Source organism: Topomyia yanbarensis, chromosome 3 (genome assembly GCF_030247195.1).
Source record: "Topomyia yanbarensis strain Yona2022 chromosome 3, ASM3024719v1, whole genome shotgun sequence".
Lineage (NCBI taxonomy): Eukaryota > Metazoa > Arthropoda > Insecta > Diptera > Culicidae > Topomyia > Topomyia yanbarensis.
Window position 1 is genome coordinate 55,523,002 of NC_080672.1, and position 27,714 is coordinate 55,550,715.

General features: G+C 40.0%; 2 protein-coding genes across 11 annotated transcripts in view; one reads left to right on the top strand and one right to left on the bottom strand.

Annotated features, from left to right (window-relative positions):
- Nucleotides 1-2,640: 2,640 nt before the first annotated feature.
- LOC131693735 (zinc finger protein 728-like) overlaps nucleotides 2,641-27,714 on the top strand; it is a 49,035-nt gene continuing 23,961 nt past the window's right edge. For 5 of the 7 annotated variants that reach the window (XR_009306309.1, XR_009306308.1, XM_058981839.1 and 2 more), the window contains exons 1-2: nucleotides 2,641-2,779; nucleotides 3,210-3,339. Coding sequence is in view for 2 of the 7 variants with exons in the window: in XM_058981846.1 (XP_058837829.1) it covers nucleotides 13,889-15,046 (1,158 nt within the window). In the remaining 5 variants the exon portion in view is untranslated. Of the gene's footprint in view, nucleotides 2,780-3,209; nucleotides 3,340-5,822; nucleotides 6,081-13,873; nucleotides 15,070-27,714 lie in introns of those variants that run through there. The other 2 variants (XM_058981846.1, XM_058981847.1) reach the window with 2 other exon arrangements.
- LOC131693733 (uncharacterized protein K02A2.6-like) lies at nucleotides 16,060-22,229 on the bottom strand. 4 transcript variants are annotated; one of them, XR_009306307.1, is made up of 4 exons: nucleotides 22,062-22,229; nucleotides 21,514-21,750; nucleotides 16,836-17,501; nucleotides 16,060-16,704 (listed from the first exon to the last, which is right to left on the bottom strand). XR_009306307.1 is itself a non-coding variant. In XM_058981835.1 (3 exons), the coding sequence occupies exon 3, from the start codon at nucleotides 20,478-20,480 to the stop codon at nucleotides 17,196-17,198; it is 3,285 nt and encodes a 1,094-aa protein (XP_058837818.1). In that variant the 5' UTR covers nucleotides 20,481-20,577; nucleotides 21,514-21,750; nucleotides 22,062-22,229; the 3' UTR covers nucleotides 16,903-17,195. The 4 variants fall into 4 exon arrangements, 3 of the variants coding, with proteins under 3 accessions (XP_058837818.1, XP_058837819.1, XP_058837820.1); XM_058981835.1 differs by lacking the exon at nucleotides 16,060-16,704 and having other exon boundaries at nucleotides 16,903-20,577; XM_058981836.1 differs by lacking the exons at nucleotides 16,060-16,704; nucleotides 21,514-21,750; nucleotides 22,062-22,229 and adding an exon at nucleotides 20,652-21,425 and having other exon boundaries at nucleotides 16,903-20,577.

Genomic DNA, 27,714 nt, shown 5'->3' on the forward strand with positions numbered 1-27,714 from the left:
TACAGTAACAAAACCATGATTTTTAATGTGACTGTACAGTAATTTTACAATATTTTATTTATGCTATGATACAAAAACAAAACAATAAACTTAAACGTTTATACAGTAAATTTCATTGTGAAATCGACTTTTACACTGAAAAAGGGGGGTAGTTATGTATCTTAACATTAAAAAAATCGATTTTTTTCCATACTTTTTCTCGAAAACAGTAAAATTTAATGTGAATTTACTGTATCAGTTTTTGCTGAACAGTAAAACTGACAATGAATACATGAAATATTATTGTAAATCTATTGCGAGAACTCTACGTCGAACGACGTTGAAACAGCAATAACTAATATATATTCCGGTATCTACTACGCCGACATGTTTTGCAAGCCAGGATCTTAAACATCGTGTTCAGGTCGATCTACCCAAGTAACCAATAAGCATTATAACGTAGCCTAATATCTGCTTTAGATCCACATATCAAGCTGTCCTAAAGAGCCGTGAAGGCCTAAATACTGATATAATGCTGATATTATGTTAGAAAAGGCGAAATATAGTACTATTACTGTGCAGACAGCTCAATTGACAGCTCATTTCTGCAGTATTAATGCTATTATAGCAGCGCACAAATGTCAATTTTGAAAGCCTTATATTGGCAATACTAATGCTTTTAAAAAAATTTAGGATGCTGTCATTGTTCGCCATGGTTTTGAAACCATTTCTTATGTTTCCTTTCGGTATCATGAGCAAAAAGGAAAATTTTTAAAATAAGCTGTTCTATTTAAAACCGTAATTGTCTCTCTTCTAATGCATTGTAATGAATATCCTTAATGGGTTTTCTTTCTCACATGATATGAATGTTTTACGAAAATTACCTTAAGTCAGTCTCGAGAACTGAGGTACCTTGCCTCGTCCTTCACGGTAAGGGCGCTGCGTTTGCTCACTAGACTATATTGCACATGTTCGATTGAAATGAAATATGCCGAATATAATCTTCAAGAAGAGTTGCATAACAAATAAACCCACAGCATTACAATAGCATTATATCGGCTTTTTATTTGCTCTATAATGGCACTAAATGCACTTGTGAAGCTTACATGCTTTAAAGATCCTTGAAGCATGTGCGCGTTATATCACCCTGTCAAAAAATGCGGACGAACATGGTCATGCGATTTAAAAAGTTTGACGTTTGACTCAACTCGCCTGTGCTAATTGCCCCTAGGAACAAATGCAATTTGCGAATGCGATTTAAAGTCAATTTCAATACTTTTCAAATTTTCTGGCGGCTGAAATGGACTTGCCCAGTAAAGTTAAGCCGGAAATGAACTGGAATTCTGGCTGGTTCCAGTTCATATTCCGGCTCCAGTGCAACAACCGATTCTAACTAGAATCGGTTGTGTCACTGGAGCCGTAATACGAACTGGAACCAACCCGAATTCCGGTTCATTTCCGGCTGAGCTTAACTGGGTGGTTGTTTTTTGCGTTTTTCAAACATGGCGGTTCATGTTTGGCTTAAGTTTAAAATTGTTTTTTTAAACAATTGGCGTGTTCCCGCTTGTATTTTGTTTGTTTATTGCACTTAATTTAGCCAACGAATGTGGGAAATTGTGGAATCGTGTGTAAGTATAGTGGAACAAGATCTCTGACCTAAAGTCCAAATGAAAGTCAGATTGTGGTAAGTTTTGGTGTGCAATACGAATTTCACCATCGATTCTTCCTATAGTCTGGTGGTGATTACCTAGTGTACGGATAAATTTATGTGAGTAGATAGTGAATCCGAAAATAATTATTTTTAATTATCATATCAGGCAATTAAGGGCGATTAAATGGCGCGTTCCCTGGGCGATTTGGAGGCGATTTAAGGGCGGGTAGAGCGGCAAAAAAATGACGACGGTAAAATATTCATGAAAAAATCACAAAATATTGTTTGTTTTTATATTTTTGTACTAAAACCGCATCGTATTGTTACCAAAAAAAAAACATAACATTGGAAAGGTCATTTTTTTCTTTCCAGAAAAATCGAAAAGTTGAGAATCGGTTAAAAAAGTCCTGAAAAATTGTTTTTTTTGCTATAAATCAAGATTATGGGGATTATTATCCAGAAAAGTCGAAAAGTTGAGAATCGGTTGAAAAAAGTCCTGAAAAATTGTTTTTTTGCTATAATCAAGATTATGGGGGTATATTAAATTAATCAAACGAGGTTTTGTGTTTTTCTTGACCAGACCTGCAACCTTTAACAGATCACTTAAAAAGTACCCACACTACTTTTACAGTAAACGGCAAGTTGCGGCGGGTAGCCTAAGAACAAAGTTTCATTAGCTTACCGATAGCCAGCATCTAGTTTAACCCTCTTCGCTGCCTCATCGTTCACTGGGTACATTCATTTATTTTTTATTTTGTAGCACCGTGTAATGTATGTTCCCGCACGAGATGTTGGCTCATGTCAATCAGGATAGGGGAGTCATATACGTGTATATATCGTTTTATGATTGTTTGTAGAGTAAATGCTATTATAAAATTATATTCGGGTACCATCACAGGTCACAATGTCATCTTTCTCTCTGACTCTTGGTTAGTTACCGTGTCACAAATACTAACACAAGGTTCGTTTGGGAATACCACATATATGAAATACATTGGTCTCGATTCTGTCGGTCGGTAAACGTAGAGCAATCGTCCTCGTAAACATTGGTTGGAGTGAAGTTGAATTCAGTGAAAACGAGCTGTGTTTTGAATATAATAATAATTATTCTTCACGTCCATTCATTCGTGGATTGTGCCAAATGTAAAGGTATGTTTCGTTTATCTAATTTCTGAGGAGCTAAGTCGTTTTTGTGTGAAACTCGTACCGTTTAATTTTCTTAAACGCGAAATCGAAGTAGCGGTCTATGCCAGGGTGACCAGATTGACTTTGTTTTGTTCTCATCTGAACTTTATAGGCTGTATTGTTTATTGCTGTAATATTGTGCTTTTCAGCGAAAGAATTGAAAATATATACTGTTGGCTCCGATCGCAAAGTTTAGAACACACATCGGGCAAACGTCCGCAAAATTTTTCTACTGTGCTAGTGTTTTTCAATGATAAACTCGAAAACTTTAAAATTTATCTTGGGTGAACAAGAGATGTGTGTTTCGCGGATAACGCAAAACATTGTGTAGTACTATTCAAATAATAGAAATAATGCATGTATGTATTTTAATGCTTCTATTTTTCTATTATAGGTACATATGAATGAGATTGAATTCCTCCAGAATCTGACGGAAACAGTTGCAAATAAAGTAGTTTGATATATTTTATCAATAAGGATCACTTCAATATCAGTCAACACAGCGACTTAGAATTTTTGTTCAGGTGAGTTCATTCTAGTTTTGCAATAAATATTCGTTCTTTACATAGCAGCAAGTCACAACAAATCATTCTGTAGAGCAATCTTAACCGACGCCTAATCAATGTTAGACATGGTTGGGTTTCATTTTTTCATACCAAATTCGAGAAATTTTAAATAAAAAATTGGGAAAACACAAGTATTTAAAAATTTTAAGAACCAATCCGTGCAAAAGATTTTTATATGGAAAATCAAGCCCGGATGCTCGAGGAGCTCGACCCAGGATAATTTTCTATGTTTTACCTATATAAAACTTTTCAATATCTAGGCTCAATACCACAATAACAAACAATGGGGTGATGTGCCTATTATGGCAGTAGAGCCTATTGTGACCCTATTTCGTACCCCTTGGTTTCGAACCAAGCATATGGGATAATGACACTATCGATTTGGCTAAAGCAGGTGAGAAAAAATAAGCTCAAGTTATATTCTTTATTTGTTGTGCACATATGTATTTAGAACTATCCTCTAAATCCAACTTTTAATTAAAACAAAATCACCTTATTGAAATATCTACTAATCCGCCTCACTCACGTAGTGAACCGAAACTGGATGCAACGGCGCTTAGCAAAATAAACACTTACGAGCCAGCATTTACAGCCTCATATCTCGTTATTCCAGCACAAATATACTAAACATTGCACTGATACATACCTTTATTTTAGCTGGAGAATCTTTTTACGATAATTTCACTTTAAAATCACTCGTCAAACACTAGAATAGGCCTAATGTTATAATAGGATAAAACTAAATACGGGGGTTCCTATTATTGGCATGTTTTGCTGATATACTACCACCAACTTTTTGTATCCATCATACAGGAAAGAATCACCAGTGCGGCCAAACCAAAACATGAACTTGTCAATATAATGTAATGCAATTTCAGGTATAAGTAATCAATTACTTCAAGTTATTCAACTAATTGTTGATTGCAGATATTTTATTTTCATCTGCACATACAATTCGGATCGGGAGAAAGCAATGTGTGATGTGAAACTTGTCATTCCAGTTGCTAACCTTCGAATGGTTTTTTTCTGCGCGCGCAATTCTGGGCGCTCTTCTACTAACAGCTGATTAGTTTCATTGATGTGCGTGATGTTTACGTTTGTTTTGATCGGCTGAAAAAGCAGAATGATTCGTTTTACAAATCACACGTTGGCGTCCATGATCTGGATACCTAGCTAGAATCGACGCAAATGGAATATGAGGCATCGCGTTTCAACTAGATTGTTTTTCGATGAGGTGGAAATTGGCACACCCATGAGGCGATAATTGGATCGTTGAGGTGGGAATAGATGCACAGAATGGAACATTTATTTTCATTTATGCTGAAAATTGAGGCAATTCTGCTAAATAAGCATTATATAGATGTTTAAGAAACAGTACACTGATACCTTATGCTGAGAAAGGTTATAGATAATATGGCTTCTTTTAAAGTTGTTTAAAAAATAGTGCGACCCTCTCCCTAATGGTGCCAAAATAGGCTCATCACCCTATAATCATTTCAAAAAAAAAAATATGCATGTTACTATTGATAACAATGAATTCAATTCATTGCGCGTCCATTTCAATGCACGCATTGAAAATAATACCGGAACCGGATCATAGAGATCTTCAGTGGTTTAATGGCTCTCATACAGTATACTTCTATCTGATATACAAATGGAGATATTTAAGGTTGGACAGAGAAATGGTAAAAATCGAAAACGAAAAAAGCAGTTTTTCCACACCGTATGTCAGATTTTCATAAAAATCAATCAGCAGTACTGTTACAACATTCTACATACGCGATTGATTTTTATGAAGATCTAAAATACGGTGTGGAAAAAACTGCTTTTTTCGTTTGCGATTTTTGCGCATTCTCTGTCCAACCTTAATAGGTTATCTCAGATGTAATGTCAATTTTATGGGCAATGTATGTTGTTTTTGGTAAATGAAAGTCCGATTTCTTCTCACTCGCTTAACTTTAAATATGGTTTAACATTTCTGGCGAAAAATTGGGCACGAGTGTTATGTCTATTTGCGCTCTAATTGCACATGTACAGAACAGAGGATGTCTGAACAGTTGTCGACAGTTACAAGTTAGCGGATGACGAATGGCAACTAGAATGAAACGTTCAAAAGGAAAATGAAGCAAATCCGTGTGGGATGGCTTAGAGCGACTTTCCGGTAGTATCTGATATTGCACTATTTTTCGAATGTTAGCTCTGAAAATATTTCATCTAGGTAGAAAGCAACATCGGTCTTATTTGAAATTGCACGCAAAAGGATGAACAAATATGAACTACATGCACATCTAGTGGCCAGTTGTTCAAGTGCCGCTCGCTTCATGTTGCAGTAAAGTGTGCAATTTTTGTTGTGATCACAGTGCATTGGTATGGATGTGTGAATATTCCAGCATTTGGCATTCGAAGGTTCAGAACATATTCCAAACAGATCTAATTAATCATTAAATAATAGATTTCTATACATCTTTTAGTAGTTCTAAATTGAGAAGCATACTAAGCAGCAAAGTCGCATCGCATCGGGAATCTAGCTATGAATTATATAACGCTTGAAACCAACAGACCGTTCAAACGACCTCACCAAAGTGAGAACAACTGGATCCACAAACGACAATGAAGACATTTTTGAAATTGTGCAGAATGTTGATAAATGATGAGCCCTCAATAAGCTACTTGGATAAGAAAGTAAAATTTCACTAAAGGTAAAGTATTTCTTTCTCAAAAAATCAATTAGAAGCGGGCAATTGAAAAAAACCTAATTTAAGTTAGGTCTTGTGCCCTTAATGCGCAAATTGGTTACAATTTTTCCTTTTGGGAAATATCGCGTAATGCGTTTGGTTCGTAAACCAAAAGACAAGAGTTCGTTTTCGTTTTCTTGTTAACAAACTCGAGCTTTCGTATTTACTTCCCGGGACATCACTTGGGACAAGCCAGTTGCTTTAGACGTTCACATGTGTCGTACGAACTGTTTGGATTTTATTTGCACCTAACTAGTGCTAATTTGGGTACTAGTTCAGATATATCGTCTGACTAGACGCCCACTTGGTGCTAGTTACTGACGACATGAATTCGAAAATCAAAATTAATTTATCCGGAGATGGTGTCTATGTGATGGACCATTCCAGATTGTATTGATTCGGAGCTGAACAATGTTCACAGATCTTTTTCTGGTGGTTCGGACTCATGGGCATTAGCATGCAGATGCACATCTTACCATCCAGTAATGTTTCGTTTTTAAATAATTTATCATAAAAAACTAGATAAATTTGAAAGTCATCCTTGTTGTTTTGTAACATTTTTCATCAACATGCGCCGCAAACTACATTGATGATATAGTTTGATTAGTCAAAAATGTGTGAGAGGGCGGCAAATATTCACCTTTTGCCGTCCCCGGTCCATGAGTTGATGGATCGATATCTAGTCCAGCTAGTGGGGTCACCTCTCTGGTGTCGGTAAAGAAGAAGTAGAATCCATCTTCTATATTTACTAACAAATATCCTCCTCCCGTGATATTTGTGAAGTGCGCGGTAGTATATACGGCCACTAGCCTCTAGTTGACGCTAGTGTTTGAAGGCGATGGATGGAGTATTTTTCCGGAAAACGTAGTTAGTTCAGATCAATTCACTTATTTTTTGGGGATATCCTCCCGGATGCCGAACAAGATTCGTCATCGAAGAGTCCGGCTTCTCGTTCAAAATCATACACATAAAACTCCATCGGATCATATCTGATATGCTTTCGGATCAAAGATCTTCCGCTAAGTATTTCGAAAGTTTGCCCAGATATTTTCGGGCTTGTGATAGCCTAAAGAAAGCAATTGTCATTATTAACGACAAGTATTTTATGAAGGACTGCCGCGCCTACATGCCCGCCCACAATGTTGAGCTTGATGGTGTGGTTACCGACTGGAACTTTTTATGTGTTTATATCTACTGAAGCGCGGGATTAACAGTTTCAAGGAACTCCAGTGAGCGAAAATTTTGAATGGCTACCGCACAGGACGGAGCAAAATAGTGTGTTCCTATACACTCGTATCGAGTGACCTTTGTTGAAACTGTTTTGTCTATTTACGTCTTGTTCGACAGACTGTGCCTATTGTGGAGAGAGTCGAGTCATATATTGCCCTGCCGGCGTACAAAATGGTCCGAATCTGAAGCATTCCCTTGAAACACGCTTTAAGCAAACTTTTTCAGAAATACTAAAGAGAGATACACCATTCTCCACGACAAATCACTATGCTCTCTTGGCTTAGGAATAGTTTAACTCCTTTGGTGTATACATGGGATTTCTTTTTCAGTTTGACTATCAGACCATAATTTAGTGTTTACCTGAAAATGCCACACTTATTCTGACGTATTTTATATTATTCCTTTTGTTCCACATTTTTATAAAGTAGATCAGCGCCCTCTCAAGACTGGTGGCCTTTCCGGGTCCAACTGCACGCTACAGGCCTGCGGAGGAACTCAGACAGCGATGATTCGTTTTTCGGTAACCGCTGCTGACAAGGCGCTGGAGCTACGGATGGTCGAGATGCCCATTAAGAAGTGGAAGATGAAAACTCAACGAAGACCTCTTCGTCGAGGCATTTCGTCCCTACGGCGTGATCGAGAACGTAGATGCGGTTGATCTAACGAGAAGGATTGTGACCGCTTGTGACGCCACGATAACTGGAACCACGCATTAGACGGCGTCTAGCTTACTGGTAGAGCGAGACGCTCAGTACGCTACATGCTGCTTGTCTCAGAGCCAGAAGGCGGCTTCAGAGAGCAGTATCGGAGCTAGATATAGAGGAGCGCAAGGCAGCGTTTCGGGAAGCTAGAGTCGCTTTAAGACGGGTGATCAAGCTTAGCAAGACAAATTGCCACAAGGAGTTGTGCTGAGAAGTAGGTGGGACGACGCGTACCGAGTCGTGATGGCGAAAATGATGGGCCCGTCAACGCCAGCAGATATATACCTGGGTAAGTTGTAGATAATCGATGAGAATCTCTTCCCGAAGCACGATCCCACTATCTGACCACCGACACGGTACCGCGAGGAAGCAGGAGCAAACACGGACGAGCGGAAAGTGACTTACAGAAGCGCCAAAGCTACTGAAATCAAAGAAAGCCCCCAATTCGATGGAATACCAAACCAAATATCCGGACATGTTCAGGATGGTGCGCCAGAAGTTTCTAAATGAAGACAACTTCCTCGAAATGTCCAGAAGCTGGTGTTGCTGCCAAAGCCAGGGAAGTCACCTGGCGATCCAGCCTCGTACAGGCGCATATATCTGCTGGATACTTCGGTGGTTTTTTCATCGCGCAGTTGTGTTGCGTACCCCAGCTCGATGTGGTTGTGTGACAAAAAATCACAGCCACTTTTTCAAAAGCACCATCTAGCTAAGCCGATGGTTTTTCCAACAGGTATTTTGCATGATTTGAATAGTGGTGATCTGAAAAATCGACTGATATTCTTCTTTTAGAGTTTTGAAAAGGTTTAAATGGATAATCAGGTGGCAAAGCTGAACAAAAATTTTCCTACGTACACTACAAAGCGTTCAATTCTAACACATGCTTAAAAAAGGTAACATGAGCCTTAACAGTGCCAGCTGAGAAGCCATCGTTGCAGCGCTGCACAGGATCAGTGTTCCCGACTATCTATGCCAGATCCTGAAGATCTACTACCAGAGCAGAGTGCTGCTGTACGAGACAAACGAAGAGCAGAAGTCAATGCAAGTGACAGCGGGTGTTTCTCAGGACTCCATTCTTGTTTCAACTCTTTGGAATGGGATGTACGGTGGGTTCTTGACACTGCGGCTGCCTAGGAAACAGAAAATCGTGGCATTCGCGGACGGTAGATAGAGAGGAGCGGATGAACAGGGTCAAACTGCAAATATCTGACCACAAGACGGAGGTGTTGCTAGTCAGCAACTGTAAAGCGGTTCAGTGGATTTAGATCGACTTCGGAACGAACGTCACTGCATCGAAGCGTACACTGAAGCAATTGGGAGTGATAATCGAGGACCGGTTGAGCTTCAACAACCTCGTCGACTACGCTTGCGAAAAAACGGCGAACGTTACGAACGCAATTGTGAGTAGCGATACTGTGATATGGGGTTTTCGGGATCGCGAAAAGCTAAACAGGACGTTCCGGTTAATGGCCGTACGAGCGCAAGCGCACCCAGTGCAATATCCTCGGAAGCAGTATGTGTTATCGCCGGGATGATTTCCATCTGCATCTCTCTGGTGAAGGAAGAAACACCAGAAACGTGAGTAAGATAGTGAGAATCGGTTCGATGGCGAGGTGGCAGCAAAAATGGGACAATACGGAGGGAAGGTGGACCTACCGGCTCATCTCAAACCTGTCAACCTGGGTCAATAGAAAGCACGGGGAGGTGAACTTCAACCTGACATACCTCCTGTTGGGCTACGGCTGCTTCAGAATGACCGAGGTCCGAAGTGACACGCAGGGAGACGCTTGAAACGGAGGCACTGGACATCAACCCGGATAATATCGTCCACCGAATGACAAGCGACGCAAACACGTGGAACGCGACCGACAGAGTAGTGACGCAGATCATAACCGACCTACAGCGGAAATGGCGTGATGAACAGCGAGCAATGGTTTCGGGAGAACAATCACCACCGGAAAACTCCATCGGAGTAGGCTAGATCCACCACCGGGGACTAGTCGAGTAAACTGTGATAGTGCGCCGAGCATGGGCTGCCGGGGTGCCAGCGAACCGGACGCCATGCTCCTGGAATCGCCAGACCGAGCACGGCACCCTACCCCGAGAGAAATAAGGCGAAATCAAAGAAGAATCGGTGTCGGGAGAGCTACTTTTGCCTTTTTTTCTCTCCGTCGGTGTAATCTAGTGACACCGTCGGGATCTAGATCGAGTAGGCTGCGACGAGACATCGCCAGTCGCAGATCTTAGGGGTACTAGCGAATCGGACGTCTTGCTCCACCGGAATCACCTAACTAACCTCGGCACTTGATTTGTTAGCTCGGTTTTTCGGGAGAACTCTCGCCAAGGAACTCTATGTCGGAATGGGCTAGTTCCAATGTCGAGGACTAGAGTGAGTAGTTAACGAACAAGACGGGAGCTGAATGGCTCATCGAGGTAGTGGTGCTAAATGCACGAGAAGGAAGCCAAAAGGGCTTAAAGAAGTTGCGGTGCTAAATGGCGCCGGACAGGGAGAAAAAAGGCTCAAGAAGTTGTGGTGGTAAAATCCAAGAAAAATCCGTTTCAGGAGAATTTCTTTCGCCGGGGAACTTTTCGTTGACGTAAATTAGATTCTGTTGCCGAAAAGTTAAATTATCAGTTTACCCAAACAAAACTTCAATTGTACTTTTCACGAATAAGCGAATAACAACCGGGGTTCGTCCCTTGCAGTTCTTTGATTCTGAGCTACTGTGTGCAGATCAAGTCAAATACGTTGGAGCTATATTGGATTCCAAACTGAATTGGTCTGCTCACAATTGAGTTCAGAAACAAGAAAGCCTGTATAGCCTTCGGGCAATACATCTATTGGATTTACACAACAATTGTGTGTCCAATACTGCATGTTACCGGCCTTTGGAACAACAGTAACTACGTTGATCTTGCTACCAGTCAAACACGATTGTGGTCACAAATGGTTGCATGGGGTGAAAATATTCTTGCTCCCAGCGATACTGCACTCACATGTAGTATTCCTTACAGTGCATTCCATGTGAAGATTTCGTCTCGAGAGGAGTGGTTGTCTGGCTATATGAAGAGACAACAACAAACGCATGTGGCCTGTTACACTAACGCCCCTCCGATGGAGGGACGTGCTGATGCTAGTGGCTACTGTCCTAAAACGAGAATGGAACTGTCTCATTCGCTCGGTAGATACGGGGAGGCACAATTGGCCTTTCAACAGAGCTTGTCTGGCAAGCTCATAAACTTCTACTGCAATCAAGGCTCAGACAAATCATGGTGCAAGCTACTGATCATGTACCTGTTATGTAACGCATAATTATTCTATTTACCTCAAAGAGAGTAAAATAATATAAATGCGTTATGTTCGAAATCGATATATACACACCCCTTCATGGGCAATAAGAATTTAGTGTGCATGGCTCGATAAGTCGAGTCATGCAGTTTAAATAGATCCAATAAACAAGAGCCGGTCTCTTATTTCAATCAACAGTCAGTAGTGTCAAGTAGTTCATCCGAAAGCCAGTGTTAGTAGGGAAGTTATGTTCGGTGAGAAAACAATATTTAATAGTACCGAACTTAAATCTTCTTCAACTAAGCATTGTCAACACGATTTACCTTGCCTGGGTGCCCGGACATTCCGGTATTACTGCAAATGATTGGGCTGACGAATTGGCCAGGACAGGTGCAGCGATTGAATTCGTTGGTCCTAAGCCTGCCCTGTCGATTTCGACAATTCGGACATCGCGATTGTTGTAGATATCTACAAAAATGTCACTAAACTAAGGCGTTTTTAGAACGACAGTGCCCAGTGATTTCGAAAAATCTCCTACATTTGAAATTCAACCGCGGCATGCTGACCAGGACTTTGAACAGAACTGCAAATTCAACTATCACATGGCAATTATTCAGCGCGCTCTTTGTGAATCCAACTACGGAACCTCATATCATCTAATATGCAACTGTCCGGCAGTAGCGCAATTGCGATTTCGAGTTTTCGGCCGTACTTACATAGACAGAGATATAGTAAAGTGTGAATCACTAATTTGTTCGTCTTCGTCGTCCCCATGATCCTATGCCTCTGCGTCCTCATAAGTGTGAGCGACTGGCGTCTCCTAGTCGCAGCATTCCTTACAGGTGCAACGTTCCTTGTTGTGTGTCGTTCAGGGCTGCTCTCTGCGTCCGTTCATAGCGGTAATTCTTGGGATTCGTCCCTCCTGTAAGTCCGTTGTCCCACCTCCAGTCTCTGGTCGTTCGAATTATGCCCCATACTAAGACCAGCAATAGTTGTGATGCACTCCTCGGGAGATCGAATACGAAACGTGCAATTATATCACTCTGTGGATTAAAATTACTTATGTTAAGATATACATACTCACCCCCTTTTTGACTGCAAACGTCAAATTTATAATGAGATGATGTATTAAAGTTTGTTTCTTTTTTGTAATTTGCCTACACAGTTGGCTTTACTGTGAATTATTGTACGGCTACGGTGAAAATTATGATTTTGGTACCCTCCATTTATGTTCGGGAGTCCAAAAAGGGCCGTCTGTTGAACAATTCGACCAACGGAGGACTCATTAGACGATTAAGAACTCTCCATTGCGTGGGGGCTTCATCCAATATGAAAAATGAGTTAAACATTCTGAATTTCGTATTTCGATAGTACATACGCAAAACAAAGTGCTGATCTCTTAGCTATTCAAGCAGAGGCGACGCGTCGGTACGTTCAACCTGTTCATTGAACAGGTTGCCAAGATCAGCCGACTCGAAACCCATTTTGAGCTAACAGTAGCACGATAACTATTTTAAATGAAAGTAATAATATCCAACCTTGAAGTTAGACAATTTCTAGAGCATTTTTTTCAAAACGACATACCTACAATGAGCGACTCTTTGTTTACTTTCTCTTCTGTTAATATGTAATTCGGTCGCTTTAACATTTATCCCTCAACTCTTTGCATAATATCCTAGCCAAAACCACTGTCTTTCGATCTGTACTGTGAAATAAGTGATAAGTGATATAGTTACGTCGTTAAAAATCGAAAGAGAAAGAAAACAAAGAGAGTCACTCATTGTAGATGTGTCGTTTTGAATAGAAGCTCTAGATTTGATCTGAACCATAAACCAACTTAGCGTCTCCAGCGAGTAGAATTCAGAGATTTTCTGCTTTCCCATGACCGGTTCAACCAGAAACTGGCACGTACTCTCACCGCATGCTCTGGATGGAGCCATCTTGATGAGCGATGGATGGAATAGCAGGGTGAGTGTCATGGGTGAATGCTTTTTCTATTCTCTTTTGCACCGGTTCAAATCAAATATTGAACCAGCGTGCATTGTTGCGATGTCCACATGGGCGTTGGAGCTGTGTGCAAAACGAAAGCGCTTTATAATTTTTAAACACATTGCATCATAAGTTCATAGCTGTCGGTTGTACGCTTGTTTTCTTGGGTAGCCTAGCAAAATGTTTCTGCCCTTGGGACATACTAGTAAGCGCGTATGTATTTAGTTGGTTCAACGATAATAATGAACCGTCTACTTTTGCTTCACAGAAATTGTTTGTTTTTTGCATTTACATACTGAAAATATGTCTACTGATGTTATCTTGTTCTACGGTAAATTGAGCATTCTATAAGACTTTTGTTGAACAATTCATTAATGGGTTTTGACAACCAATTTGTTTTGCTCAGATCCGGCGAACAGTTTCCTGTCACAAATTCATTGGTCCCATTGGTTGACGGTGGAACCACGCGTCACCTCTGTATTCAAGTATAGCACAGTTAGCATAAGCAAAAAGAAAGAAATCTTACTGAACATTGTTCAACATTTTAGGTGTCCAACTACAACATGATCATGGAGCAGCAAAATCCAAAATCGAACGAGGAAAACCAAGCAGAACAACCTGTCCAACTCGACACCTACTTTGAGATTAAGATAGAGGAAATCGAAATAAAAGAAGCACCAGCCAAAACAGCAGAATCCGTACAGCCGATAGCGGATACCGTTGGCCACCAATGTGAGATTTGTGGCGAAGTGTTTTTGTTTGAATCCCTGCTTAACTATCACCGAGTGGATCACACGAAAAAGGAGCGACAGAAAAAGGGTCGTAACAACCAGAATGAAAACCCTTACATATGTGACATATGTGGAAAAGAATACCGTTGGTTTAGTCGACTGAAAGAACATATGAACTCTCACAACGGAAAATCTTACAAATGTGACGTATGTGAGAAAACATATCATATAGTCAGCCAGCTCAAAGCTCATAAGAGAACCCACACGCTTGAAAAATCACACGCATGTGAAGTATGTGGAAAAGCATTTCAGCAAGCTACCCTGCTGAAAAACCACATGATCATTCACTCAGATAGGAAACGTTTCAGCTGTGAAGCATGTGGGAGGCACTTTTCATCGCCCAGGAACCTGTCGATCCACCAGGGAACTTACCGGAACACGAATGAGCCTTCTACGTGCAGCAAACAGGCATATCTCAAGCTAAAGCGCGAAACTAGAAAACCTGACATATGTGCCATATGTGGAAAGGGCTATCGTGGACTCGGTGTGCTCAAAGAACACATGAAGTCTCACAGTGAAAGATCTCACACATGTGATGTGTGTGGGAAAGCTTTTCATAGAGGTAACCAGCTTAATGATCATAAAAAAATTCATTCGGGAGAAAAACTGTACAAATGTGAAGTCTGTGGATGGAGATTCCATCAACCCAGCAAGCTGAAAAAGCACTCGTATATTCATTCAGATGAGATACGTTTCAGCTGTGACGTGTGTGGGAAAGGATTCAATACACCGCTTTACCTCGCTGCCCACAAGCACTGTGATGTATGTGGGAAAGGTGTATCTTCGGGGACTAGACTTCAATCTCACAAACTGACTCACACAATGGAAAAGCATTACACATGTAACGTTTGTGGAAAGAAACTTAAACATGGCATCAGCTTAGAACGTCACCTAGCGAAGCACGCAAAAGGAAAATCACAGAAAGTGTGAAGTATGTGGAAAAGAATTTCGTTTTCAATACGATAACAGTACAGTGTGGAGCAAAATTTCGTCATCGCTATTCTTTCACCACGCAGAATGAACTAAACTAATCCCTGAAAGACGGAAATTTACTGAGAGTTGTAGTATTAAATACGAACAATTCTCGATAAACATATGATTACTACGTACAAACCAACTATGAAAAGCTGCTTTGAGTGACTTTGACAGTTGTTTTTTACGCCGTTATCATATGTTTGTCGAGAAACATTCAGTAGTGTCGGATCAGGAAACATCATCCAGGAATTGATTTTACCACAATAAAATTATGGGTATATATTACACAGAAATAAATATGTTACGAACACATTGGGTTTTCAATACTTGAGAACATGCTTGAACCCATGACATGTGGATCAATACACAACAGTGAATATTGCTAATGTTAGAATAAATGGTGAATACAAGATAGTTTTTATATTGCTTTAAGCTGCTCAGTTGGGCTGTTGTCATCTCCTATCCAACAGAATTAATTTCGGACACGGTTATTATTGTGGTTGGGTGATTAGTGAACTACCGTTATAAGCTTAATTGCCCCATGTACTGTGGTATTCCCAAAATACATGGGACAATTATACGTAGAACGGCAGTGCAAACAATGTGTAATTTTGTGCAGTACATTGAAAGTTACTAAGTAGCCTAGTCTAATCTACACATACACAGCCAATACATGTAGGGATCCTGAAAAAGTTCAGATTTTTTGTCAATATTACTGTTTGTGGCACATATGGTATGTGGCACAACCATTAAATCAAACGAATCGTTTTGAACCTTGAATAAGGAAGAAATGTGGACAAACGTACCATCCGTTTCAGTTCAAAGGGGTTTCATAAATCGTTGGAAATGACTTGGCTCAGAATGTTAAAGTCGCTCTTTTGGTTCTATCTTCCTGCGATGGGACAGATGTATTTATATTATGTTTTAAGAATTATGGCCAACAAACAATTAAAATAATACTTTTATATTTTAATGAAGTAAGGAAGATTTATTGTCGACTTCATCTATCGGACGAATTCAGTTGACTGTCAGAACTGTACCTACATTTTCTCTACACGCTGCTTTGTGAAAGTATATATGTATATCTCTTGAAGTAGGCTGCGTTTCCGCTGTTATAATCTGTTCTAAAAACAACAAAGGTATGTGCGAGAGGTCTCTCACTGAAATTCACAACACTCCTCCTCAGTGTGAGTCGCTTGATTGTGCTGCCGATTTCAAATCCAGCATCTCAACAAAAAGATGTAGTTTCAGCACTCCTAACGGTTTTGTCAAGATGTCCGCTGCCATTATATCAGTAGATCGATACACCAGACGAATCTTTGCTTGATTACAAAGATCTCTCACAAACTATTCTCTTGTCTCGATATGCTTTGATCGCCTTGAAGCTCTTTCAGATTTTACGAAACCTATACAGCTCTGATTATCTTCGAATAGCACCACACACACAATAATGCTTTTAGCCAAACAACTTCTTTGCAAGCCTCACTCAAGGTGACGTATTCCGCTTCCATCGAGGACAATGTAACCGCCGTTTGCTTTTTGCTCGCCGAACTGATCGCAGCTCCTCCAAAAATGAATACACATCCTGATGTAGACTTCCGAGTCATCCGCATCTGTGAAACCAAACATGTCGTTAAGTTTGTCGTTGAACTCCAACTTCCAATCTTTAGTCCCCAGAAGGTATCTTAATATTCTTTTTGCCGCCGTCCAGTCTAGTTGAGTAGTTTAATAACTTTATACTTACTTATTTTATCACGGTAGCTATCCTATAAATAAGGGGTTTCGGAGAGAGAGAAGGCGAACTAGCTGGGTTAAGAGTTCAAACAAAAGTGACGGCTCTGCCGATATTATATTCAATGTTCTTTTGAAAACGTTACATAGCGTTATCTTATGAAAGTCGCTGTTATACGCAAAGGGCGTATACAATAGCTCTTCACCTTTTATATTTTTTTTTGCTTAAAACTAAAACAATTCTTATGTATATTTCAAACACTTAGATTATTTAAAATTCGATTAGTTTTTCAATTCAAACTAGTTCGAGATCAAGCTTTCTTGAATTTGTGTAAATTTCACAGTATAATTTGACATTAGTCTTTTCTCTTTCCTATTTGTAAACAAAATTCGAATCCACCTTTGTGGTACGTAATCTTTTCGATCGTCGTGGTTCTATCCCCGACCGTTCCGTCGGCAGTATTAATGCCTGCAATTTCCTCTTCGTTCCTCTCCTCTCCAATTCGAGTTCACTAAATCCTTTGAATCCTCCTTCATCCTCACTGTTCATGTTTGTCTCTACACACTCCGTCCCTTTGGCCGGTCTGTATCTTGAGATCACGTTTGGTCTTCTCTGGCCGGAATCAGGAACTCTTAGCTGAGTACGGTGTGCCATTGTTGGCACGTTTCCAATCGTAATCTGGAATGTGTTTTTAGAGAAACGTTTTAAAAATATTGCTTTTAACCAACGCATGTGCTGATGTGGGTTATGGTTCTTGTACCACACTTCATCACCTTCTATCAGATTGTCAAAAATATCGTTAATATGCCCTCCTACAATCGTAGGAGCATTTAAAGATGATTTTTCATCCACAGAAGGATTTGGTATAGATAGTTGTCTTTTAAATTGCTTTTTTGGATTTAGTAAATCAATAAGCGTTTTAGGTGCATATGATAAAACTTTTTCAGATGGAAATTGTCTATCATTTATCAAACAAGTGTTTCTATATGTAAATAAAAATAAATTTATCTGATCTTCCAGGTCCAATCCTTTAGTTTCTGGATCCATAAGGAACTTCTTCATAACTTCTTTAACAGTTCTGACTAATCTTTCTGCCTGACCATTACTTGAAGGATGATATGGCGGACTTTTAAATACTTTTATACCTTGTCTTTCCAGAAACCCGACAAAATTGAAGGAATTGAACGGAGGACCGCCGTCCGATACTAAAACATCCGGTAACCCAAATCTAGCAAATAAAGCAACAAGTTTCTTCAGAACTTTTCCTGCGTCCGTGCCATTTTTCATCCAGTCTATTTCAACCCATTTTGAATAGCTATCTACCATAAGTAAAAAGGTATGATGTTCAAAATGAAAGAAATCAATATGAATTCTGCTAAACGGTCGAATTGTAGGAATCCATTTGGATTCCACTTTTGAATTTGGTTCTATCGCCATACTGTTACATTCATGACAAGATTTAACAAACCGTTCTATATCTGAATTAAGACCATACCAATAAACCGAGCGCCTAGCTAGCTGCTTCATTTTCACCATTCCTGCGTGGTTCGCATGTAAGAGCTTTAATGTTTCGTTCTGCATTAGCTGTGGTATAACTACCCTATTCTGATACATTAAGCATTCGTCAACAATCTCTAATTCTTGATGATTAGAGAAAACATTGATGAAACGTTTATCGACTCTTTTGGGCCAACCGCAGCGAATGTATCTAATAATTGTCTGTAAAAACTCATCACCATTAGTCATTTGACCTATTTTAATGTGATCAATGGGCAACTCTTTCGTAAAATTAATACTTCTGACAAACTCTTTATCATATTCTTCTGGAATTTTCTGTTCTAATGGAAATCTGGAACAGAAATCTGCATTGCCCATTTTGGCGGATGGTCGGTATTGAATTTCAAAATTATATATAGAAATTTCCAAAATATATCGGTGGAGTCTCGTTACAAAAAGGGAGTTTCCGCCTTCCTTACCAAAAATGCCAACTAAAGGTTTGTGATCAGTGAAAACAAAAAATTTTTGTCCGTAAAGGTATTTATGAAATTTTTTTATTGTGGAAACCAGAGCCAAGGCTTCTAAGTGTAAGATTGGATAGTTTTTCTGCGCTGAATTCAAAGAGAAGGAAGTGAAGCATATCGGCTTTTCAATTCCATCTATAGTGTGAGCAATTACTCCACCAAGGCCATAGCTCGAAGCATCAGCAACAACCACTATGGGTTTGTTTGGATCAAAAAATTCTAAGAAATTCGTCGCTATCAATGATTTTTTACTTTCTTCAAAGGCCTTATCGCAATTAGCGTCCCATACGTATTTAGTATCATTTTTTAAAAGATTATACAAGTAATATAGTTTTGATGACAAATGTGGTATAAACTTGTGATAATAGTTTATGAGCCCCAGAAAAGATTTCAATTCTTGTACGTTCTTTGGTACCTTTGCTTCCTTAATAGTCGATATCTTACTTGGACACGGCAACAAACCCTTTTCACTAATTATGTGTCCTAAATAAGGTAATTCAGTAACAAAAAACTTGCACTTTTCCCAATTTACTTTTATATTCGCTGCCGACAATTTAGTCAAAACTAATTCCAATTTCCCCAAGCAATCCTGTAAATTTTTACCAGCAATAAGAACATCATCCAAATAACAGTATGTATATTCAATTCCTTGTAAAACTTGGTCCATCACTTGTTGGAAAATTGAAGCACTGGATGATGCTCCTTGCGGCAACCTATTATAGGTATATAACCCTTTAATAGTGTTGATTACCATGAATTTCCTAGACTTTTCTGATAAGGACAACTGTGTGTAAGCGCCCTCCAGATCTAAAGAGCAGAATACTTTACACCCTGCCAACCCAGCAAATAAATCCTGAGCCGACGGCAATGGGTAGGTATTTGGAATCAATAATTTATTTATAGAAACTTTGCAGTCTATAACCAATCTAATATCATTATTTTTTTTTATCACGATCACTACAGGAGACGCCCATTGGCTCGTTTTGATCGGAGTAATTACTTTTTCATCTTCCAACTTTTGTAAATAATTCAACACTTTATCCTTCAATCTATAAGGAACATTATATGCTTTTTTAAAAATTGGTTCCTCGTTACTGAGCACCAAATCCGCCACGAAACCCACTATAGGCGAAGAAAAATCTTTGATAAACACATCTGCATATTTTTGTTTCAAATCTGTTATCAGGTCCGTATTATTCCCATAATTTATATTGTTGATTTCCAACGAATTACCAAAAAAGTTTCTCCAATTATTGAAGAATACATCTAAACTGTCACGTCCAAGTAAAGGTACAAAACTATTTTTACAATCTAAAACTACCAAAGTCAAACTAGCTTGTTTTCCTCCAAGCATCACTGAAACCTTTGTTTCACCCCATATTTTAAGTTTATCCCCATTCACAACCAATAATCGTTTATCCGATTTTTTTAGGGGAATATTAAAGTTCGATTCATATTGCTGTTTTCCCATAACGGTTACTGAAGAACCACAATCAACTTCCATTTGGATAGATTTTCCTTCCATGATTACATTAACTAAACAAGGGTTATTAATTTTATTAATGGACGACACTAACATACATTGAACGTCACCTTTATCATCATTGTTGTCGCTTTCGACGTCGTCAGCTCGCATCCTGTCGAACAACTCGCTGAGGCTCCGGTCCGTGTTGGGTCCAGGTTCATTCCATGAGTCTACAAATTTTACTGCGTCGCGGTGTAAGTTCTTCAACCTAAAGCATTTCTTCTTTATATGACCTTTCTTTCCGCAAAAATCACAAATTAATTGAGAATGGTCTTTTTTTACCTTATCTAGGCCGTTGTTCCATTCAGTCATTCTTGAGTTTTGATTGTTCCCTCTGTAACGCGGACTATTCCGAGCATAAGGCGTGAAACCTAACCTGTCCCTTATGGGAACTTTGGAAGAACCTGGTTGATTTGCTACCCTGGCTGCCTCCAGTGTAGCTCCCAGTTTCTCCAACATTAACCCTCTTGGGCGTCTTATTGCATTCAAAGGAGCAAGAGATTCTGTTTTGTTTTCTATTCCCAATGATTTGGCGTTGCACTTCGCCATTTCCCAAGTCATAATGATTTTTTCAGTTGCTTCTACGTTTAAATCTTCATCTTCATTCAGAATTTTCTCTTGAAGTCGAGTGTCCCTAATGCCCGAAATAATACGGTCGCGAATTGCCTGATTCTTAAATTCACCAAAGGAACAGAACTCCGCCTGCAGTTTGACGGATAACACATAGTCCTCAAGCGACTCATCTGGTTGCTGAACCCTGTTTGAGAATTTCAAACGTTGTACTAAGCAAGAAGGCTTTTTGTCAAATCTATTCTTCAACTTTTTAACCATGTCGTTATACGACACATTGTTCAAATTTTCTACCGGGTATTGCAGTTTCAATTCTGCATAAACAAGAGGACCGGCCAATGTAATAAAATGGGCCTTTTTCAGGTTTTCGTCAACATTATTTGCAACGAAACAAAATTCTAATCTGTCGACCCAATCACCGAAAGAGACACCCTTGCGGTAGGGTTCGATGGATGACGCCATGCTTAAATGGGCCATGTTTCTGATAAAAATTGGAACAAATAAGTTTTCAAATTTAGTCCCAGATGCCGATAATTATATAAAAAAAATATGAATAATAATTGAATCGACTCACCCGTGTTTCCTTAGTGAATTCTCACCCTGATTGTCGTTTGGCTATAGTAATTGTACTATGCTACACCTTACTCCAAATTATCCGTAGTCCACTATTGCCGACGCCACCCTAGATGAACCGACTGCTAACGGCGATGGGGTAAAATAATTGTCTCCTCTTCACTGCGGCCTGTTTGCCGTACCCGAGCCTTCGCTTGTACCCTCGGCACGCACAAGTCGCGAGAAATGCACACAATTGCTGTGAAAATAATGCAAACAAAACCAATTAGTTTCTTGTCAAAACAAATAAAATTGTTAAAATAAAAGAATGCTTTTGTGCCGTTGGCACAATTGTCGATTGGAAAGAAAATCTTTTATTGTATTGTCGTTTACAAAATGGTGTTTCCCAAAAAAAAATGTGCTTTTTCCACTTAATCAGTTTCGGATATAACCCACTTTTTCGGGTGATCACTTTGTTTTCGGATTAATCACTTCACTGATTTTCTTCGTGCACGCACTTTGCACTTTTCGGATTTTATCTCGTCGCCACTTTAATAACTTTATACTTACTTATTTTATCACGGTAGCTATCCTATAAATAAGGGGTTTCGGAGAGAGAGAAGGCGAACTAGCTGGGTTAAGAGTTCAAACAAAAGTGACGGCTCTGCCGATATTATATTCAATGTTCTTTTGAAAACGTTACATAGCGTTATCTTATGAAAGTCGCTGTTATACGCAAAGGGCGTATACAATAAGTAGGACAACTAATTCGGCGACCTAAAATAGAAGTCCGGTCGTACATGTACAGCAATGTACAATAATGCACCAATCAAGCTTCGATACAAAGATTTATCTTCTAGTTTTTCATCGTCTTGCAGTTTCAAAAAAATCTTCATCCATCGGTGTTCTCGCAGGCTTTGCATTAGACATCCCAAATCGGTGTGCATCTCGATGTATCCTTTCAAATTAATACTGCATTTTCCCCCAACATATTCGATATCCATTCCCAAAAAGTTCCTCAAAGCACCGAGGTTTCCAATATCCAAACATTTCCGCAACTCTTCAATGATTTCAGAAGCAATCGTTTCATCTTCGCAACCCAAAACAATGTCATCGACTTAGACCAATAGAAAGATTTTTTGAGTTCCTGCCTCCTTAATGAACAAGCATGCATCAACATGACTCCTGCGAAAGCCTAGTTGGATTAGTACTTCATGTAGTCCGTGGTTCCAACAACGCGCGCTCTGTTTCAAGCCATATATGCTACGCTTCAATCTGCATACCATATTTGCCGGCAAGGAAACTTCAAACCCTGGTGGCTGACGCATAAACAACTCCTCCTCAAGCTCACCATGTAAGTATGCCGTCTTGACATCCAAGTGGGTGAGACTCATTCCCTTTTGGCTGGCTGGATTCTTTCAACTATTTTTAATTTAAAAAGATGCGTGTTATTTTGGAAAACAGATCAATGTGATTTCCTGTAGGCCGATCAAGATGTAACCAAAGTGGATAATTTCTATACAACATTTTAAAAGTATGGGTGGATCCTTAACTGACCTACATTACTCTTTTATGGGATATTTGGTGGTACCGGAAAATCCATTTTAAATAGGTATGACTTATTTATTTATTTCTCGAAATATAAATAAAACCCTCAATGTAGTATATCTCTTGGTATTTTTTGTAGCGCTTTACTGAATTCGACAACTAAAATTTTGAGCGTTTTCGAAGAACTTGTTTTTATTTAGCAAACCGTGCAAATGAGTGCCAGATTTCTATTTTGAAACAGTTTCACAGCCTGGAAATTTTAGCACCACATGTTTCAATATTATACGGCAATTGAATTATTCATTCAATGAACAATTCAACCAACGAATCGTTGTAAAACTTGAATGAGGAAGAAACGAGGACAACCGTACCGAGCGTTTCAGTTTATAGGTGGTTAGAAAAAAAAACGTTGGGAGTGACTTTGCTAGGAAGGTTAATGTCACTCCTTTGGTCCTTTGGGATGGGACAGAGGTATTTACACCTTGCCCTGGCTCATTAAGCCTACGTTAAAGCGCCTTTACTCGCTCTCCTCCAAACTAATGCTGACTTCGGTTTCAGATCCATGTCGCCCGAGGGTCGCTCTAATATTTATTAAAGCCATAAAAAATGATGATTCAGAGCGAACCACTGTAGGCTTCGATTCGAAAATGGAATCAGCATTTTCATGCACCTGTGCTTTAAACTTTCATTGTCCTTAGGAGATGTATGTTATTATTGGAAATTTTAGCGCCAGTAAATGTAAAAAAACAAAATTTACCAGTGTTGGTTACGGCCTTATGAAGATGAATACAACAAAGACATGGCTCTCGATCCCAAATTTTTTCTTCTTAGAATGCATATCCCGAATAAATTTCGGAAATACAGCTTGCCTAATCCGTTTTTTTTTATTTTAAGGCAACGTGCGATTCAGTGCAACGAAACAAACTTAGGCTGGCAGAAAATGCTTGGACATGGCTTTCCGACGAGACTGATTAACTGATGCCACTGGATGGGTTAAATAAATGAGCCCAAAAGTGCGATACATCTGTTTGTACCGCGGGTCATGAATTGTTCCAATTGCAAGCAGCTAGGTCACACGGTCACCTACTGTAGCAACAAGCAACGGTGCGGTAAATGTGGGGAACGCCATGCGGATGATACTTGCAGTAGGCCCGCTGAGAAGTGTGTTTACTGTGGGGAGAATCCACATGCACTTTTGACATGCCCAACGTACAAACTTCGCGCGGATAAACTGAAGTGATTCGCCAAAGATCGCTCCAGACGCTCTTACGCAGAAATGCTTAAAAGAGCTGTTCCACTTATCTCCGAAAACCCATTCGTTCTCTTGCCAACTGACGATAACGCCACTAACGACTCTTGCGAGGGGCATTCTATAGCTCTGCTTGGAAACTCTAGGAAAAGAGCTAATCAAAACTCACCTGAACTTCCTCGTAAGGGTCCTAGGTTGTCCCAAACAAGGGTACAAAATAAAAATAATTCATCAACTGGAAGTGCTGCCACAAATCCGAAGATAATACCTCCTGGTTTTGGGAAATTGAGATACAACCAGGAGTCCCAGCACTCCCCGGGGCACCAAAAATCCCAAGTGCTGCCATTTTACAGTCAGAAACTCAACCCAAAACGGGATTCCTTAAATTCTCTGACATTGTGGACTGGATATTCACAGCTTTCAACATTACCGATCCGCTGAAAAGCTTGCTGGTTGCTATTCTACCAACAGTAAGAACATTTTTAAAACAGTTGACTGAACAATGGCCCCTCCTTGCAGCGATCGTATCCTTCGATGGCTAACTTATTAAACGGAATCACGGATCTGATCACTGTTTTACAGTGGAACTGCAGAAGTATTATCCCCAAAATTGATTCATTAAAACATTTGCTAAATTACAATAATTGTGCTGCCTTTTTCCTATGTGGAACATGGCTTACTTCCAATATAAACCTCAACTTCCACGATTTTAACATTATCCGCTTGGATCGAGAAGACTCATATGGAGGGGTACTTTTAGGGATCAAAAGTGCTACTCCTTCAATCGAATCAATCTCCTTTCGACGCATTGAAGTTGTCGCTTGTCAAACAACAGTCAAAGGCAAAGATCTTTGCATTCCTTCTATTTACATTCCTCCTAGGGTCATGATGGGATATCGAAGACTCTCCAACGTGATTGAACAGCTTCCCTCACCCCGCCTGCTTCTTGGAAACTTTAACTCCCACGGTACGGGGTGGGGCTGTCTGTACGACGATAATCGATCCTCGACAATTCAAGACCTTTGTGACAACTTCAATATGACAATTCTGAATACAGGGGAAATGACACGGATTCCTAGACAACCTGCGCAAGCAAGTGCACTGGATATATCTTTATGCTCGACATCACTACGGTTAGATTGCAAGTGGAAGGTAATATCTGATCCCCACGGTAGTGACCACCTACCGACTGTAATTGCATTCACCGTACCTTCGGAATCAATCAATGTTACCTATGACCTCACACGAAACATTGATTGGAAGAGCTACGCTGCTGAGATATCCAAAACTATCGATTCAACACAGGTACTTCCCCCGGAGGAAGAGTATAAGTTTTTGTCCAACTCGATTCTCGATATCGCGATTCAAACTCAGACGAAACGAGTACCCGACGGGAACACCCAAGAACGTTCTCCCAACCCGTGGTGGGACAAAGAGTGTTCAGACGTGTACGCGGAGAAGGCTGCCGCGTATAAAGCCTTCCGGAACGACGGGTTAGTCACTAGCTATCGACTGTACGCGATATTAGAAAAGCGAATGAAAAGTTTAATGAAAGCCAAGAAACGTTATTGGCGCCGGTTTGTCGACGGGTTAACAAGAGAAACATCGATGAGCACTCTTTGGGGCACGGCCCGACGTATGCGAAACCGAAACAGTACTAACGAGAGCGTGGAATATTCAAACCGTTGGATATTCGATTTCGCCAAGAAGGTTTGTCCGGATTCCGCCCCGGCACAGAAAATCTACCGCGCCGCATCGCCTTACAATACCGCGAACGAAACACCGTTTTCGATGGTGGAGTTCTCACTTTCTCTCTTATCATGTAACAATAAAGATCCAGGGCCAGACAGAATCAAATTCAACTTGTTGAAGAATCTACCAGACTCTGCCAAGAGACGCTTGTTGAATTTATTTAATAAGTTTCTTGAGGGTAACATTGTCCCACATGATTGGAGACAAGTGAGTGTCATCGCCATCCAAAAACCAGGAAAACCAGCCTCCGACCACAACTCGTATCGACCGATTGCAATGCTATCCTGTATCCGGAAGTTATTCGAGAAAATGATCTTGTTTCGCCTCGACAATTGGGTCGAAGCAAATGGCTTGCTGTCAGATACAGAATTTGGCTTCCGCAAAGGCAAAGGGACGAACAATTGCCTTGCGTTGCTCTCAACAGAAATTCAAATGGCATATGCTAACAAAGAGCAGATGGCATCAGTATTCTTGGATATTACGGGGGCTTTTGATTCAGTTTCTATCAACATTATTTATGAGAAGTTGCACCAGCATGGTCTTTCACCAATTTTAAATAACTTTTTGCTAGACCTGTTATCTGAAAAACAAATGCATTTCTCGCATGGTGATTTATCGACATCACGTTTTAGCTACATGAGCCTTCCTCAGGGCTCATGTCTAAGCCCTCTTCTCTACAATTTTTACGTGAATGACATTGACGAATGTCTTGTCAATTCCTGCACGCTAAGGCTTGCAGATGACGCTGTGGTGTCTATTACAGGTCCCTAGACCGTCGACTTGCAAGGACCACTGCAAAATACCTTGGACAATTTGTCTGCTTGGGCTCTCCAGCTGGGTATCGAGTTCTCCACGGAGAAAACTGAGCTAGTCGTATTTTCAAGGAAGCGTGAACCAGCGAAACTACAGCTTCAGTTAGTGGATAAAACTATTGCTCAGGTTTCAATATTCAAATATCTCGGGGTCTGGTTCGACGCTAAAGGTACCTGGGGATGTCACATTAGGTATCTGAAACAGAAGTGCCAACAAAGGATCAACTTTCTCCGTACAATAACCGGAACATGGTGTGGTGCCCACCCAGGAGACCTAATCAGGCTGTACTAAACAACGATATTATCAGTGATGGAGTACGGATGTTTCTGCTTTCGCTCCGTTGCGAGCACACATTTCATCAAACTAGAGAGAATCGAGTATCGCTGTTTGCGTATTCGATGCGATATTTTGAACCCATTGGTGATTGCAATTTTCGAAAGGCTTGTCGAGCTTAATTCTCAGACCCGATTCATGTCCTTGTACTTCGATTACATGGCACATAACATCAATTCATCTTCGTATAACGTTAACCGTGCTCATCTCTTAGATACTTCTGATCCAACTGTATTTTTCGATACATCCATGAAGGAAGAGATTTGTGGAATCCCGTATCACATTCGCCCACAAGTGATCCCAAATATTTTCTATAATAAATACCATCAAGTCGACTGGGGTAAAATGTTCTACACTGACGGATCAATTCTCGACGTGTTTACGGGCTTCGGTATCTCCAACGAAAATATTGCTGCCTCATTCAAACTCTATGATCCTGCTTCAATTTTCGTCGCAGAATTAGCTGCCACTCAATATACTCTCGGGATCATTGACACCCTGCCGCTGATTATTACTTCATCGTCTCGG

Coding starts and splice junctions, on each gene's coding strand:
- LOC131693733 (XM_058981835.1), bottom strand. CDS start 20,480: ATGCGAGCTGACGACGTCGAAAGCGACAACAATGATGATAAAGGTGAC.